This window comes from Nyctereutes procyonoides, unplaced genomic scaffold (assembly GCF_905146905.1).
Source record: "Nyctereutes procyonoides isolate TBG_1078 unplaced genomic scaffold, NYPRO_anot_genome, whole genome shotgun sequence".
Taxonomy (NCBI): Eukaryota; Metazoa; Chordata; class Mammalia; order Carnivora; family Canidae; genus Nyctereutes; species Nyctereutes procyonoides.
The window spans coordinates 8,687,968-8,703,997 of record NW_026575147.1 but is presented as its reverse complement, the minus strand read 5'-3'; the positions used below and the strand labels follow the sequence as shown (position 1 = coordinate 8,703,997).

The 16,030-nt window shown below is 51.8% G+C and overlaps 3 protein-coding genes across 3 annotated transcripts; all 3 read right to left on the bottom strand.

Moving 5' to 3' along the window:
* Positions 1–5: 5 nt before the first annotated feature.
* On the bottom strand, positions 6–5,593 carry MOGS (mannosyl-oligosaccharide glucosidase). The gene is made up of 4 exons (XM_055312721.1): positions 3,281–5,593; positions 2,861–3,087; positions 2,188–2,384; positions 6–1,949 (listed from the first exon to the last, which is right to left on the bottom strand). Exons 1-4 carry the CDS (start codon positions 3,621–3,623, stop codon positions 206–208), a joined length of 2,511 nt encoding a protein of 836 aa, XP_055168696.1. The 5' UTR covers positions 3,624–5,593; the 3' UTR covers positions 6–205.
* Positions 5,594–6,468: 875 nt separating this feature from the next.
* Positions 6,469–7,792, bottom strand: MRPL53 (mitochondrial ribosomal protein L53). The gene is made up of 3 exons (XM_055312397.1): positions 7,572–7,792; positions 7,359–7,471; positions 6,469–7,251 (listed from the first exon to the last, which is right to left on the bottom strand). The coding sequence occupies exons 1-3, from the start codon at positions 7,661–7,663 to the stop codon at positions 7,118–7,120; spliced, it is 339 nt and encodes a 112-aa protein (XP_055168372.1). The 5' UTR covers positions 7,664–7,792; the 3' UTR covers positions 6,469–7,117.
* Positions 7,793–8,126: 334 nt separating this feature from the next.
* Positions 8,127–15,909, bottom strand: CCDC142 (coiled-coil domain containing 142). The gene is made up of 9 exons (XM_055312393.1): positions 14,841–15,909; positions 14,436–14,522; positions 14,209–14,358; positions 13,944–14,074; positions 13,758–13,871; positions 9,800–9,914; positions 9,412–9,589; positions 9,095–9,294; positions 8,127–8,939 (listed from the first exon to the last, which is right to left on the bottom strand). The coding sequence occupies exons 1-9, from the start codon at positions 15,901–15,903 to the stop codon at positions 8,683–8,685; spliced, it is 2,295 nt and encodes a 764-aa protein (XP_055168368.1). The 5' UTR covers positions 15,904–15,909; the 3' UTR covers positions 8,127–8,682.
* Positions 15,910–16,030: the final 121 nt, after the last annotated feature.

The following is a 16,030-nucleotide window of genomic DNA, read 5'->3' as shown; positions in this document are numbered from 1 at the left end:
TGGCATGGTTTTCCAATTTATTTAGAAAAAATAGACTCTGAATTTACATTCACCCCCGGGCTATGTGGGATGACAGGAAGGAGACACCTGAGATGAGCTGAGAAGGATTTGAAGCACTAGTATCTGAGGGCTGGGGGGGTAGAAGCTAGAGACCTTGTTCCTCTAATCCAGACTGGGGGCCTGGCACCCCTCTCATCCTCCCTCTTTAGTAGTCTTCAGCCATGGCCAGTAGGACAAGGCTGGTCCAGCCTTGGAAAGGGCGGCACCCCATTCCCCGCCCATCCCGGTCACTATACTGTTCCCAAAGGAAACCTGTGGCCTGATACTGCCGCCAGACATTGCCCACCACATTGGTACGAAGCTCACGGTGGAGCTTGGCAGCCTGGGCCTGGTGGGGACCCTCCAGATGACCATAGTGGTAGAGGGCCCCTAAGGCCAAGTAGTTGATATTGAGCCACACAGCACCCCGCCAGTAGGGAGGATCATGCTCTGAATTGCGCTGGCCATAAAAGGGGCTGGAGGCTGCAAGGGAGCGCAAGCCAAACGGGCTCCAGAGATGGTGGCTGTCAGCTAGAACATCCAGCAGAGGCCCAAGGCGGGGGGAATTAGGGTCCAGCAGCCTCAGGAGCAGGGGAAAAAGACTGACATAGCCCAAGGCATCCACATACTGTAAGCGAGGGTGGGGCCGGCCCACTACCCGCACCAACCCCTGAGGGGGCCGAGGCTTCAGCTGCACCGCTTTTGTGTGGTTCCCAAAGTCTGCAAAGACTCCTAGCTCTGGGGCCCAGTGCAGCTCATCCAGGTTCTCTTCTGCCTCCAGTGATGCAGCCAGTGGACCCAGCTCCGCAGCTGCCTCAGCCTCTCCTAGCTGCTCTGCCAGCCGCAGCAGCACACGGGCACCCAGTGCCATCCAGCATCGCAGGTCCAAGTGCCGCTCACTGACTGAAGGGTGTGAAGCCCGGGGATAGTCATCCAGCCCCGAAGGCAGCGTCTTAGGGTTCAATAAGGTTGGCAAGACTGGGTCCCGGCCCCGCCAGCGGTAAGATAGTGGCACTGGGCCTGCCTGGCTCTTATGGAGCCAGGAGAACCAGGCACACAGACGGGGGAAGGCCCTGCGGAGGAAGGCAAAGTCTGCAGGGTCACCAACCTCTAGCATGTGGGCTACAGGCAAAAGCAGGGTTGGGGGGTTGGCGTGGGCTGCCTTCTGCACCAGGAATTCTGGGGGCACCCGGGCTCGAGCCTCATCCCCTAGCACCTGCTCCCGTCCAATCCAGCCATCAGCATTGAGCAACCCCAGCCAGTGGCCTAGGACCTCCCGGGTAAGGCGGGGATCCCACCTCTGGACCACCAACTGGTGAAAGCCCTCATCCCAAAGGAAGCCTCGTGGGAAGAATGACCGGGAGGGCACTGCTGTGAAAAGAGGGACAGGTGGAAAGAGAGCTGGGTCCACCTTCTGCTCAGACCCCTCAACCCCCATGTCTGCCAACACCAGACCTTGTCCGTAAAAGTAGCCAATCCCACCAAGGAGGCCACTGAGGGCAACCTGACCCAAAGCCTGCTCCTCAAGGCTCAGGCCCTTCTCCTTCAGTTGAAAAGTCTTCTCAAAGTGTTCTCTAAAGGCTTCAGCATGGCTCTCCAGGGCTTGGGTCAGTAGGCTGCCTGCCAGCTGCTCCAGGGCTTGGCTTCTGCCTGCCCGGGCACTGCCTGATTCAAACACCAACTCCACAGAAAAGGGGGTTTTCAGTGTCACCTGTTGTATCAAGAATTGCCCTTGTCCCTGTCCTTGCCCACTTGGGCCTTTGTCCTCCCATTTCAGAGATCCTGGCAAGCCGAGGTATCGTTCAGGGGAAGCCCCTGGGGGCCGGTGCTGAAACCAGCTATTTAGGCGACTCTTCACCATCTCTGTCAGCAAGGGAAGTCCTGGGTTGGAGGACCAGAAGACATTGTAGCTTGAAGGGAAGAAGATAAATAGGAAACATTACTCAGGAGAGGATGGTGAGCATTATAAAGAGAAGTAAGAGGAGACCAGGAGTCGGGATGGAAGGGTTTGACAATGTAGGGGACATGGAGCCTAGTGAGAAGGGAAATAACTGGTAGAAAGAGGGTAGAGTGGGGGAGATAGAAATCAGGCTACATCAGCATCCATACTACCCCAACCATCACCCCACACTCTCTTCCCCCAGTTACCTGCTATACTTGGGGGCAAGATCCCCTGGATTGGTTGGCGCCATAAGTGTAAAGCGGAAGTCACCAAGTTCACTGGAGTGCCCACTGATGAATTTCAACTGCCCTTTGGCCCCAACCTCTGGCACTAGGACCTCCTTGCCATCTGTCACCACATAGAAGAACAGGGACACCAAAGGGAGGGCAGAGGTACCTGAGGCCTGGGTGACCAAGGAGGACAGAAAAACACAGCATTAGATTAGCAGTCTCTCCTGAAAATTCAGCCTTACTGAAAGGGGCACCATGCAGGAGCAACATGGTAAACATACATCTATAGTGTTGAGGGTCAGTGAGATGAGGTACAGAGCTTTGCATGTAGGGTTCTCTGGGAATTAACAGAGTGCTTTTGTGTCATGTACTATCCTAAGAACTCTACACATCATTTTCTTTCATTCTTACAATCCTATGACTTAAGTGCTATTTGTATCTCCATCTTGCAGACTAGGAAACCATGGCTTATGATAATAAACAGAGATGGTCATATACACGAGTGTTTAAGGCAGGCAGCCAGATTCAGACCAGGCAGCCAGACTCAGCCCCTGCCATTAACTGCCTCATCATACTGCGGTTTGCTAGCAGCAAAGAAAGGGTGGAGGGAGTCTGGGCTAGGGGGGGAAGGGTGTCCTGAGGCCCTGACCTGAGGCTCTACAGTCACTCTCCAGCTCCAGTCCCCTCCGTGCTGACCCCCAGGCCTCTTGACGAACTCAGTGGTGAGCCTTAAGGCCCCATCCTGGATGTGTTGCCGCCCGAAGGAGAGACCGTCGTGGAACTCCCAGCCATAGGGACCCACGCCGTCCCCCTGCTCACACGTGTGCCTGAGCTTAGGGGTCCCTGGGGTGGCGCCTTGCTGTGCCCACATCAGTCCTGGGGGTAGAACGGCCACGTAAGTCAATGAGAGGGCAGGGGATCTGTCCCTCTGGGTCTCCGAGAACTTCAGGGTCAACCCTCCTCATAACTCTCCTGAACCACGCCCCTCCCCACTCTTGCTCTGGCGTGAAGCTGGGGCGCCCAGATTAAGAGTTCGCCTGCCTGCCCTCCCTCCCCGAGGCCCAGTTACCGGTGAGAAGGGGCTTCGGGCTGCGGGTCTTCATGCCGAAGTAGACGTGAGGGCGGTAGGTGCCCCAGAAGAGGTCCGGGGCCACCGCGGGGCTTGAAGAGTCGGGAGGCAGTGATGGGGGCGCAGAGTGCAGTGTGACCGCCCGCCGTGCACGGTGCCACTCCAGCAGCCAGCATCCTGACAAGCCCAGGGCCAGAGACAGGACCACGACGCCCAAAGCCGCTCTCCAGGCAAAGCCACGGGCCTCACCGCCCCGTCGTGCCGGGCCGCCCCGAGCCGCCCTTTCAGCTGTCCGCGCTCCGTCTACAGGAGCTCCGCGGCGCCGCCGCTCGCCCCGAGCCATCCTAGCACCGAGGTATGTGTTGCAGGGTCCTGCCTGGCCTCACCCGCCGGCCGGTGCCTCCCGCTCCGCTTCCGCCTCCTGTCGGAAGTCCCGCCCCGCCACGTCAGATTATGTCTCCGAGTACGGAACCGCCGCCACCTGCGTGGCAAAAGGCTGTCTCCTGGGTTAACGTTTCTTTGGCACCCTCGCGGATTTCTCAGGCTAGTAAAGTAATCTCACATTGGCTTGTTCTGTTTTTCAAATGACTATGTATTAAGAACGTGACACGCCATCCCGAGTATTTTACAGTCAATCGCCCCAATCAAGTAGTTGAAAACTGGCCTAGAAAATTCAACTTGGCCCAGGCCAGAGCCAGAAAATGGCTAGCTTGGAGCCCAAGTGTATCTGGATCATTTTGCCCACGCCCATGCCTTCTTTCCTAGTTAAGTGGAGTGTGCCAGAGTGGACCCAAGAGGAAGCCTGAGATCTGTTCCAAGTGTCTTTAAGCAACCCTCTGACTTTAGACAAGTCAGATCTCAGCCTAGGATTCCTTATCTAGATGAACCCTAAAAGGCCATAAGGTGGTGCACGCATTTTAAGAATGCATTTTCTCTCCTTTTCTACAACCCAAGCAAAGAAGCTTAGGGGAAGGATCAATTATATCCAGGTCAGGGAAAGCTGTGGGAAGGAGGCAACATCTGGACCTCAGGTGGATCTAGAAGAATTTACATTACACTTGATGGTGGCTCAGAAAAACATCTTAGATTCAGTTAATTATTTCTCACCAACAGCTTGGCACAAAAGTTATTTTTATAAAGTACAAGTCCCTATCCTCCTTTAAAAAACCCTACTCAACACTATTATGCTACTCTAGCTATTACCACACTTCCCGTCCAAACTCATTATATAAAGCCAATACTGCATGTTGCCTGTCCACTTTCTATTTTGCTATAATCTGATATCTGGCCCCTCCTTCACTGGTAGACTTTTTGCTCTTTCACTAATCACCTGACCAATCCCAATGGTCAATCCTGTCTTTATCTTTCTGCTACCATTGCATCTAGTTCACATCTCTATTGTAGCACTTATACCTGGGTTTCATTATTCATCGTTGTATGCCAGGAGCAATCACAGTTACAGGTAAAAGGTAGGTAGTAAATATTTGTAAACTCAACAAATGTTTATTGCACGCTAGGTATCAGGCACTCTGCAAAGTGCTGAGGACACAGAGAAAATGGCCCCAAACTCAAGTTCACAGTGCCAGCATTCAGTCTACATTTACAGCAACGTTTGAACCATCAACATTTTTGCAGATAAAGAGAGTGGTAAAATCTGGCCACAAAAAATAGCCAGTTAACCATCGAGATGGTAAACTAAAATCCAGGTTGCAAGTATCCTTTCATCTATAGCATAAGGCCTCTTAGGTAACACTTATGCTCCTAGTAATGTCCTAGGCACCTTACAGATTCCAACTCATGTAATCCTCAGCAGTTTTAAGAGATAGGTACTATTATTCCCATTTTACTAATGAGGAAACAGGCACTGAGAGACTTAATTGTTCCACGGTCACAGAGCTACTTAGGGGCAAAGTTAGGATTTCAACCTCAGGAATTCTGGCTCTTGGCTCTTTACTATACCATACTGCCTCCTGGTAGGGTGTTTTTTGGTAGTTTCTTTTTTAAAGGGGGTGGGATGGGAATAAAACCACTCTTGAAGATAGCACCCTTTTTAAGCAGAGCAGCAATATAGTAATGCTGTAGCAAAATCATGAAAAATGTATCTGACAGAAGATACAGTAGCCAGTGTTGAGAGATCCTTGATTGCCTAGCTGAGCACTCTGAAGTTGTCTAAACCAGTAGACCTCCATCTTTTTTCTACAACCCTGTCTTGGTAAGAAATAATACTACACTGCAACCAAGTATACACAGATACACACATATATACATATTTTCTATTATATATATATTCATGATTATAAGCTGAAAACTTAAATTTCTTTTTTTTTTTTTTTTTTTTTTTTTTAATTTATGGTAGTCACACAGAGAGAGAGAGAGAGAGGCAGAGACACAGGCAGAGGGAGAAGCAGGCTCCATGCACCGGGAGCCTGACGTGGGATTCGATCCCGGGTCTCCAGGATCGCGCCCTGGGCCAAAGGCAGGCGCCAAACCGCTGCGCCACCCAGGGATCCCTGAAAACTTAAATTTCTAAAAAGAATACTTCTCATTCCCTGTGCCACGCACTCTGATACTTTTTATTCTATTTTACTTTGTTTTTTAAAGGCTGGTTTATCCCCCTAAATTAATTTGATGATCCATACCAATGGGTGGTAACCTGGTAAGAAAAACATATTAGGTATAGTGTGAAGCAAGTAGTAGTGTGACATAAATACAGTGATGTGCTTTAAAAGATAAAATTTAGGGATCCCTGGGTGGCGCAGCGGTTTGGCGCCTGCCTTTGGCCCGGGGCCTGATCCTGGAGACCCCGGATCGAATCCCACGTCGGGCTCCCGGTACATAGAGCCTGCTTCTCCCTCTGCCTGTGTCTCTGCCTCTCTCTCTCTCTCACTGTGTGCCTATCATAAATAAATAAAAAATTAAAAAAAAAAAAAGATAAAATTTAGCAGAGGAAAAATGTTCAGCAAAAAAGGAGACTGGGTGGGAAAATACAATGATACAGGAAAGTGAATGGGAACAGAGAAAACATTTTGGAAGCTTTTAAGACAGAATATTCTGAACTTACTGACTGGATATGCAGGGAAAGGAGAGGGCAGAACCAGAGATAATGCTCTGGTTTCCCACCTCGAAGGCTGAGTGAATGAAGTGCCTTTAAAAGAAATGGGAACGTCAGGAGAAGAGGCAAGTATATGTGTATGTAAGATTAACAATTTTATTTTGGACAGTGTTGTGGGATTTGGAGGAAATCCGTAGTACATAATATAACAGCAGTTGGGATTAGAGCTAAACAGAGATGTAGGATTTAACCCAAGAGTAGTTTGAATTATGACAGAGAATAGAAAAGAGAAGAGTATGGAATATTCCCCAGGAATAGAAAAGAAAATGAAGGATGAGAATAGTACACTTTTATGGTTTAGGAAAAAAAAAAAAAAAAGACCCAAGAGGAAGAGAAGTTCCACAATGGAGTGAATTAAAAGTGGCAGGCGCTACTGAGATGGTAAGATGAGGACGAAGAAAAACAGCACTGGATTTGGCTGATAAAAGTAAGAGGTACCTTGAGTGAGTGATGGGAAAAGCCAAATTCAAAACGGTTAAGCAGGGAGTGATGGTAATAGAAATAAATTCAGGTTTGTCCAGACCCCTATCTGATCCGTGTCTCGTTCCAGAAACGTTGGGTTAGATTAGTAATCACAGGGCTCGCTCTCGCTGTTTTGTTTTGTTTTTTTGGCGCTCTTTTCCTCTGCAGATGGTGATCTTGGTGATGAAGTCTCTCGAGCTCTTTTTAGGTAGTTATCCTAGCAATCCAAAGCTAAAATCTGCTTGTTGGGCTCTTCTGCGCTGTCAGCGCCCGGTACCAGGTCCGGGCTTGTCCCCGCTCCCCGCGGTAGCCCTCGCCTGGATGTGGGAGGCAAAGGCTGTGAGCATTTCCTGGGCGGTGAGGTGGGCGCCGCGCATAATCAGGCGATGCCCGTCTCCTGGAGAAGAAACAAGCGAGTCAGGCACCGGGAGGACGGCGGGGCCGGGGCTGAGGGCGCGCGGGCTTCCTGGCACCCCTCCCGCCCGCCTCCCTACCCGAGCCCACCGAACAGCACGTCCACGCAGGGCTCGGAGCCGTCGTGCCTCACGTCCGCAATCACCGAGCAGTTAAGGTTGGTAGAACGGACCTTCTCGCTGCTCACCGCCTGGAGGAAGGTCCTGCGGTGCGAAAACTGCTTGAGCGCCCGGCCGAGGGGGCTAGACCCCCGGCGGGAGGAAGACGCGTCCCCTTCCCGTCCCCAGTCCTTCCGCCTTGTACCTCGTGGATTCCACATTCTTCTCGAAGGGGCAGAATTGAACCCGAACCTGCTTCACAGACCGGAGGCCGAGCCGAGCCAAGGATGCCGCCATGGTGACCTCCGCCCCGGAAGGCCTCGCTCGGGCGGAAGCGTCTCTTCCCACATCGCTCTCCTCCCTGACCGGGCCGCTGCGGCGTGCTGCTCTCTGGCCCTCCGGTTCTCCCGCCCTCCGACTCCGGCGCTAGCGTTCCGTGGTGCTTGCCCTCCCTCCGCCGCCCGGGGAGAGGAGTAGAAAGGCCAGCAGGGAGGGAGGTGGTTTCTATACGGGGTATGAAGGGCCCCAAAGTAAGCGGTCGGTAAATACCTATCATTAATAGTCCTCTGGTACCACGGAGAGAACAATACATAGTGCAGAAGCCGTCGCGCCTGGTTCGGAAAACACGTCCGCCTTGGGCGGCCTTTACCCCTTGCGTACGCTGCTGTACCAGATCTAGGTTAGCACCATCTTCAGCGCTGGCCCCTTCCGTGAGGACGCTACCCTGGCAGGGGTTATACAGCTGCCAGCGGGTAAACCCTGCTCAGGTAACTGAAGATTAGACACGTTGAACTCTGAGTAACCAAAGTTTAAACGTTAAGGTCCCTTTAGCCCAGCATCTTTAAGTGACTGAGTTACGAGTCGGGGAGTACAGGGTAATACATCTCTCCGGACTGATCCAAGTGCAGAAATGCCTGTTCCACCTCTGGTTCCTGAAGAACTTTATGGTCAACCTGGTTCCTGGGACTTAAAAGGAAGTGGTATCCCAGGCTCACTGTTTTGTATTGCTTTTTTTCTCTCCCTTCCCCCTGGGCTCCAATCTGATGGTTCTTCTCCCAGGGCCTAGCCCTGAGAGGTGTTCACTGTCAGAGAACTAGACCTGAGCCTCCCATGGATGCTGACCTCTAGGTATGGCCCTTTACTCTGGATTGCAGGCACTGGAGGGATCTCGGATTCTTCACTTCTAGGTCCAGGCTCTATGTAGCTTGTGGTTTCTCAGGTATCCTTTCCTCCAAGCTCCCAATTGTAGGCTTAATAGGCAGTTCTAAATGTCTGGGCTTCTGGATAGCTCTTTCTGGCTCCTGGTCCCAGGATCCTTAGGATTCAGGACTGGTCCCCAGGCAGGAAGGAAAAGGCAAGTGCCAACGGCGGCGCTGGTGCTGCCTCAGGGCAAGCCAGGCCTGCTGATTTCCCACCAGGTAAGCCTCTGGGCTAGGTCCCCCACCCCATAGTGTGCTTAGTAGCTGAGCTGTCTGGGCTGAGGGTGCTCCAAGCCGAAGAGGGGGCTCCAAACTTTCCAGGCTGTTGAGGCTGCTGCTGGGCAATTCCATGGTCTGGATCTCACTGCATGTACCTGGTAAGGCAGGAATGGAAGACAGGCAGTGCGGAGGAGGAGGTATGACCACTATTGACAACTACAGGAGGACAGTGATGAGGATGGGAAGTAGGGCACAAAAGTAGCAAGGGGCAGAGCAAAGAGAACCTAGAGTTGGGGGAAGAGTGACTCACAGCAACAGGGAGGCCTCCTTTGGGCTTCAGGCTTGGGCAAGGGCTGCTGGAATAGACACAGCAGGGCCCCATCCACCCTCTGGAAGATGTTGAGCATGAGCAGAGTCTGGCGAAGTTCAGGGGACAGGCCCCACTGCTCCTCCTCCAGCAACTCCCGGACCACTCCGAAGTCTTGTCTGAGCTGCAGCGCCCCCTGCAGGCTGAAAGAAGGCCAAGGTACAATGTGGCCACTTGCCTCTAACTGCTCTGCCCCCACCTATCCCCTCCCTTTTTCCAGTTCCGTTCAGCCCTCTGCCATTGCCTCCTTTTCTCCTCACCTGAACCGGATCCCATGTGTGAGGATGTGGTCAAGCCAGGCACCCAGGATGGCTGTCAGTGCCTGGCCAAGGGCAGGGGCCTGGGCTTGGGGTGGCAATCCCTGCAATCCTTGCAACACAGGCTCCAGTACAGTACGAACCACCAACCCAGCATACTCACTAGGAATGCTGGGCAGTTCTGGAGTGAGAGAAGAGAAAGGACAGGATATGAGGCTATAGGAGATCCTTTGAGGCCCTAACAGAGTGCTTGGGGGAAAATGGTAGGATTTGTGGGGGCACAGAAGGTGAGGGCAAGGATGGAGACAGAGGAGTGGAGCTAGGATTTGGAAGGGTCAGGAGACTGTTACCCATGGGAACTGTGAAAGGGAATGCTAGGAAGAGGAGTTACCAGGAGAGAGCCGATGCCGCCAGTACCGACCCCGTGGCATGTAGAGTTCAAAGCCCTGTGTGGCTTGTTTATGACATGTTTGAAAAAAGAGACTTAGTGATTCTTCAGGCAGGAGCTGTGGAGATATGGAGAAAGTAAAAAGGGCTTATCTGCTAGGGACTTGCCAAATTACGATGCTCTTCTAAATCTGAGGTGTTCAGGATGCCTGGGTGGCTCAGCAGTTGAGCATCTGTCTTTGGCTCAGGGCGTGATCCTGGAGCCCCAGGATCTAGTCCCACATCAGGTTCCGTGCACGGAGCCTGCTTCTCCCTCTGCCTGTGTCTCTGCCTCTCTCTGTGTGTCTCGAATGAATGAATGAATGAATGAATGAATGAATAAATCTGAGGTGTTTAATCTTGCTTCCATAAAGCCCCAGAACAGAAGTGTGTATGCATAATTCGATGGGCTTGGACAGTTCTGAAGAGAGATGCCCTTTTATTGGGTTTTACTAAAGGCCTGGACCCAGGTCTATAATCTTTTATAGATTATAAAAGATTGTCTATAACCTAAAATAGACAATTGTCATAGGATTACCCTGTTCTCCTCAACTTGGTTGTCTAAAAATCCTCCAGGTTAATTTTACTCTATAGGAACATTAATAGGAAAAAAAGAGGGAGACATCCTCAATACTACGAATGTTCCAAAGCAAATGGTAGAGAGAGGGGTCTGCATGATCTACAGACAGGCAGAAGCTGAAGAAAGAAAGGGGGAATTGTACGATCTTCCATCATCTATGAAAGGAAAGCAGGAACTATATGCAGACCAGGAGTGATGACTGTAACTTTCTGAGATTCAGGAACCTTTGCAATGTCCTTGCGCTGAAATTTTTTTACACCCTACTTCCATTTACCCAGAGTAATAGTAAAGCAAGAAACGGCCTAGGTGCTGGTTTGGCTTCTGTGCTTTGATAGGTTATCTTTTTGTAATGAGAGAGCAAAAAAGAGGGGTCTCTACAGTCCATCTTGGAAAGGAACCCTAAGAAATGGGTAATGTGGTGGCAGCTCTGTAAAGAAAACGTGATTAGATGCCTATTAGCCTGATTAGAGAAAGGGGCCTGGGGGCTGGACTGGGAGAAGTAGAGCTCATGTAGCTCCTGGTACATATCCTGACTACAGCCTATCCTAAATCTAAATTCTACCTCTCTTCTCCTGAAAACCAAAACTCCTTATTTATGCCAAGGAAATTACCCTTTTGTCAACTGATATTTGTTAGGAATCTCCCTGCACTCAACACTCTCAGAAGACACAAGGTCACACTATGAAATGATTTTTCTGTCTGGGATGTTACAGTCCAGCTGGGAAGAAATCACATCTGATTCTTCTTTTCCATGCCAGTGCCCTATGCAGTAGAATGCCCAGAGCAGACTCCCAACACTGCAATTACCAGGCAGAGAAACAAGGCATGAAGAGTCCTTTGCACGATGATCAGTTCACATGGTAAGCACACTTTCCCTATCTCTGTTCTTAGGTCTCCTCACCTCCCAACCTGACCACTGTAGCTGTATCAGACTCTATCATAGTCTCCACTGTTCCCCTCCTGCTCTTCCCATGGCTATTACTCATGAGACAAAGCCCAGATTCTGTGGGCTGGTGTTTAGTGCCCTTCACAATATTATGCCAACCTAACTTCTCCACCACAGTCCCCCACCGAACCCTAAACAGAAGTATGTGTGTGTATGTGCACACACTCATGCACACATGCACACACATACACACAGGGAGCTTCTGCTTTGGTCAGGTCATCTCCCCACTACTCCCTCAAGGAACTATGAACTGACCACCTCCAGTAACCCTTGCCATTCCTCTGAGGCTGCCTAACCACCAGCTCCAGCCACAGACCCTGTACGGAGCTTCTGTAACAATATGCCTGCCACAGTCTTCCTTCTTCAGAGTTTCCATGGCCATCATTGTCCAACATCCTCATGAGGAGCCTGCTCTGGGGTATGTTGAGTTGAAGAAGGTAGCAATAAATTGAGGTAGAACAGGCAGATGTAGATGGTATGTTAGGGCTAAACTGTTAGGAGGGATAGTTCAGTGCATAGCACCAAGGCAGTGTGAGTAAGTAGGAATGCAGAGAGAAAAGGAGCAGGGGGACAAAGTCTGAACTCCATAGTCTTGTCCCTATTCAGGGCAGAGGGGAACTTGGGCAGGAAGAGAAAACAAAAAGACAGAGAAACATCTTCCATAGGAGGAACAGATACTCTGCAATATGGGGAAAAATTAAAACAGAAGTTTAATAATTTTATTCATAAGTTTAGAAGAAAAATATGAGAAGGCAGACAAGTGGATGAAGGTTACCACTGTGGAACAGGAACCAGAAGTGGGGTGGGGGCAATTAAAGTGCTGGGTTTTTTTCATCAGAAGCCTTCTAAAATAATATCCTATTTCTCTTTTAAACTATGGACGTGTATTACTTTAATAAAAATATAAGTGATATATTTAGAAAAGAGAAGGGACATCATCTCAAAACTAGTAAATAAAAGGAGTGTCTGGGTAGCTCAGTAGTTAAATGGCTGACTTCAGCTAAGTTATGATCTTAGGTCCTGGGATCCAGCCACCCCACCCCCACCCATGTGCTTAGCAGGGAGTCTGCCTGGCACCTTCCTCTGCTCCTCCCCCTGTGCGTAAGTGCTCTCCCTCTGCCCCTCCACCTGCTTCTAAGTGCTCTCCCACTCTCTCTCCCAAATAAATAAATAAAAGCTTTAAAAAAGCTAGTAAGTAAAAGGAAAGATTCAATCGTTTATCTTACCTTTTTTCTACAAAATATACTTCAGAGTAACCAAGTAACTAATGAGGACAAACAATAGCCAAACTGTGGAAGGAGCCTCGGTGTCCATCGAAAGATGAATGGATAAAGAAGATGTGGTTTATGTATACAATGGAATATTACTCAGCCATTAGAAATGACAAATACCCACTATTTGCTTCGACGTGGAGGGACCTGGAGGGTATTGTGCTGAGTGAAATAAGTCAATTGGAAAAGGACAAACATTATATGGTCTCATTCATTTGGGGAATATAAAAATTAGTGAAAGGGAATAAAGGGAAAGGAGAGAAAGTGAGTGAAAATATCAGTGAGGATGACAAAACATGAGAGACACCTAACTCTGGGAAATGAACAAGGGGTAGGGGAAGGGGAAGTGGGTGGGGGGTTGGGGTTACTGGGTGATGGGCACTGAGCGGGGCACTTGGCAGAATGAGCACTGGGTGTTATGCTATATGTTGGCAAATTGAACTGCAATAAAAAAATTTAAAAAATTAAAAAATTAATGAGGACAAATTTCACTTTATAGGAGTAAGTCAACTAATAAATGAAGAAGAAATGATAGAATTGGAATATCGTCACTTTGCACCCCCTAATGAAATAATGGATCTGGGGATGCCTAGGTGGCTCAACGGTTGGGCATCTGCCTTTGGGTCAGGGCATGATCCCAGAGTCCTAGGATGGAGTCCCACAGCGGGATCCCTCCATGGAGCCTCACATCGGGATCCCTCCATGGAGCCTGCTTCTCCCTCTGCCTATGTCTCTGCCTCTCTCCCTCTGTGCCCCTCATGAATAAATAAAAAAAATCTTAAGAAATAATGGATCTAGGCAGTAATGATCAGTGGCTGTTAACATCACAAAATGAGAGCCTGACATAAACATGAAACAAAATTGACCATGAGTTGATAATTGTTAAAGCCTCGGGGTAGAAATATGGAGATCCATTATGCTTTTCTACTTTTGTATATGTTTGAAGTTTTCCATAACAACAAGTGAAAGAGAGAACAAAAAATGAACAGAGCAAGAAAAGATAAATTCAGCAGACTCCAAGGACATTCCAAGTCACTGGGATGTTTCACCACCACCACCCCAACCCCAAAGCTGGGCACAGAACTGACTCTTAAACTGCCACTGTCAGGACTCCTGCACTTCTCACCTGGATCTGTGCAGTTAGCTTCTGGATCTCTAGGGCCAGCTGCTGCTCCAGTTCAAGGGCCAAACTTTCCTCTGAGGCCAGTCTAGACAGAGCTGCTGCCTCCTGCAATAGAGGCTTTGGCAGAAACAGGAAGTGAGATTTGAGCCCAGCCCAGGCTGCTCCCCTTCCCACTCCCTAACTACTCACAGGTAAGTTCTTCTGGATCAGAAGCAGGAAGGAACCTGGGGCCCATGCTGCCAGATGCTGCTGAGTTCTGCCCAAAAACCAGACCAAGGTGGTCTGCAGGGTACAGAGCCCCAGAGCAAACAGTGCAGGACCTGGGGAGAGGAGGATGGAGTATCTGAGAGATCCAGAACCCCTCTGGGAGGAGGCAGGCTTCAGGACAGAGTAAAGGCATGAAGGGGACATCTTCAACTGTTCTGTTTCCTCCATCCCCAGCACCTTGTCTCACCTGGAGGCTGACAGAAGAGCAGCCCTGACCTGGGTTCTCGAAGGGCATCCAAGAGAGGAGGAAAGAGCTGTTGCAAAAGTTCAGCGGTATGAGAGGATGAGGTAGGGCTGCTCTGATCTTCACTAGCAGATCCCAAGGCCTGGCAGAAGCCTGAGGATGAGGGATACGGTTTGATGCGGAAGGGGCAATCTGGGGCTGTGTCATTCCCAATGCCCCTTCCTTCTCACCTTGGTCCCAGCTCCAGATAAGAGACTGATGAAATAGGCTGCGACACAAAGAAGCCAACTCCTTCTCACACTCCTGAGGCAGGGATGCTAGTGGGAGAAATGGCTCTGGAGCCTGAAAAGAAGGGCCTCTCTTTTCCAGAACCACTGCCCACTCAATGACAGCGGAAGAGGAGAGGCTCCCACCAAGACTCAAGACTTGAGTAGAAAACAAGACTGGCCTAGAAATCCCAGAAGCTTTAGCCTGTCAGGTGGGGAGGGGCGTTGGGGAGGGGCGTAAGGAGTGGGGGTTGTAGTGTTCATTCTAAAGGGCCTGCTTTTGCAGTCTGGCTGGCCGGGGAATGAGGTGGCTAGGGAGAAGAATGAGACCCCAGACTGCCCAAATGCCCACCCAGGCCCATCACTCACCCTGACCCAGTGCCTGACTCAGCTGTTGTACCACTGTCCTGCGGTCCCTCCAGGGTCCTAGACTTAGGTCCAGACTCTGAGCACAAGCTGCCCACAGCAGGGTCCAGTACTGGCTCCACAGGGCTCCAGCCCCTCCAAGCCCCAGTCTGCTGTTGTCTGGATCCGTCACGCCCCCCAGCAGCCTCAGCAGCCCGGGCAGCAGCTCCCGCTCCTCTTGGCACCGACTGCGGAGCTGATCCCGCAAGCCTGATCCCTTGAGCGCCTCATCTAGCTGCCCTGCCACCTGGCAACCCCGCTCCCCCGTCAGGAGGCGGAGCACACGGGAAGGCGGGAAAGGGCGCGCAGCCCCTGGGACGGGGCTCAAGGCTTTTCCCTGCAGCTGGTGGTAGGCGGGAAGCGCCAGCAGCACGTCGGCAAGTTGGGACGACCAGCCGGGGCTGGCTGGCTCCCGACCCAGAGCCCGAAGCTGCATCTGGATGGCAGCATCCAGGCACTGGGCGGCCAGTCCGGCGGGCCGCGCCAGGAGTAGCGGCAGGCGAGTCTCCAGCGGGCCGATTCGCAGGACGGCCCCTCGGGAAGGGTGCAGGAGCAGGTCGCGGCACAGCTGAGGCAAGGGCCCGGGGGCCGGCGCGCTGGGGCTCAGGATCCTCAGGAGGCGCACAGCCGCCTGTAGGTGGCGGGCGCAGTCGCGGGCTTGGAGGAGCTGCTCCCGCTCGCGAAGCAGCCGCAGCAACACGGCCCGGAGACGCTGCAGCGCGGGAGGGCTTGGGCGGCCGTCTGCAGCCTCCCGCCACCAGCCCGCGGCGCCCGCCTCGTGGTGCTCTCCCGCGTCCGCCGGCGCCGCCCACCACGGCTGCCCTCCTGGAGCTCCGCCGGGCCGCGGGTCCTGGCCGGGAATGCTCCCGGCAACCGGCAGCCCCTGCCAGCCACGAGAGTCCCCGCGAAGAGGCCCCGCCTGCCTTCTCTGCCCCCGCTCCTCCACAGCGCCTCCGGGTTGCGCCCTCAACGGCGGCACCGTAGCGAGCGGAGGCAGAAGGCCACCGGAGCGAGACGCCTGGGCCATGGGGCGCCCGAACGAACCTAACGATTCCTACTTGCCCGCCCCGCCCAACGCCCGCGGCCGGCGGGACTCCGCCTGGTCCCGGGAGCCGTCATCTCTAGCCGGCGCGCCGCCGGGACCGACGTGGCCT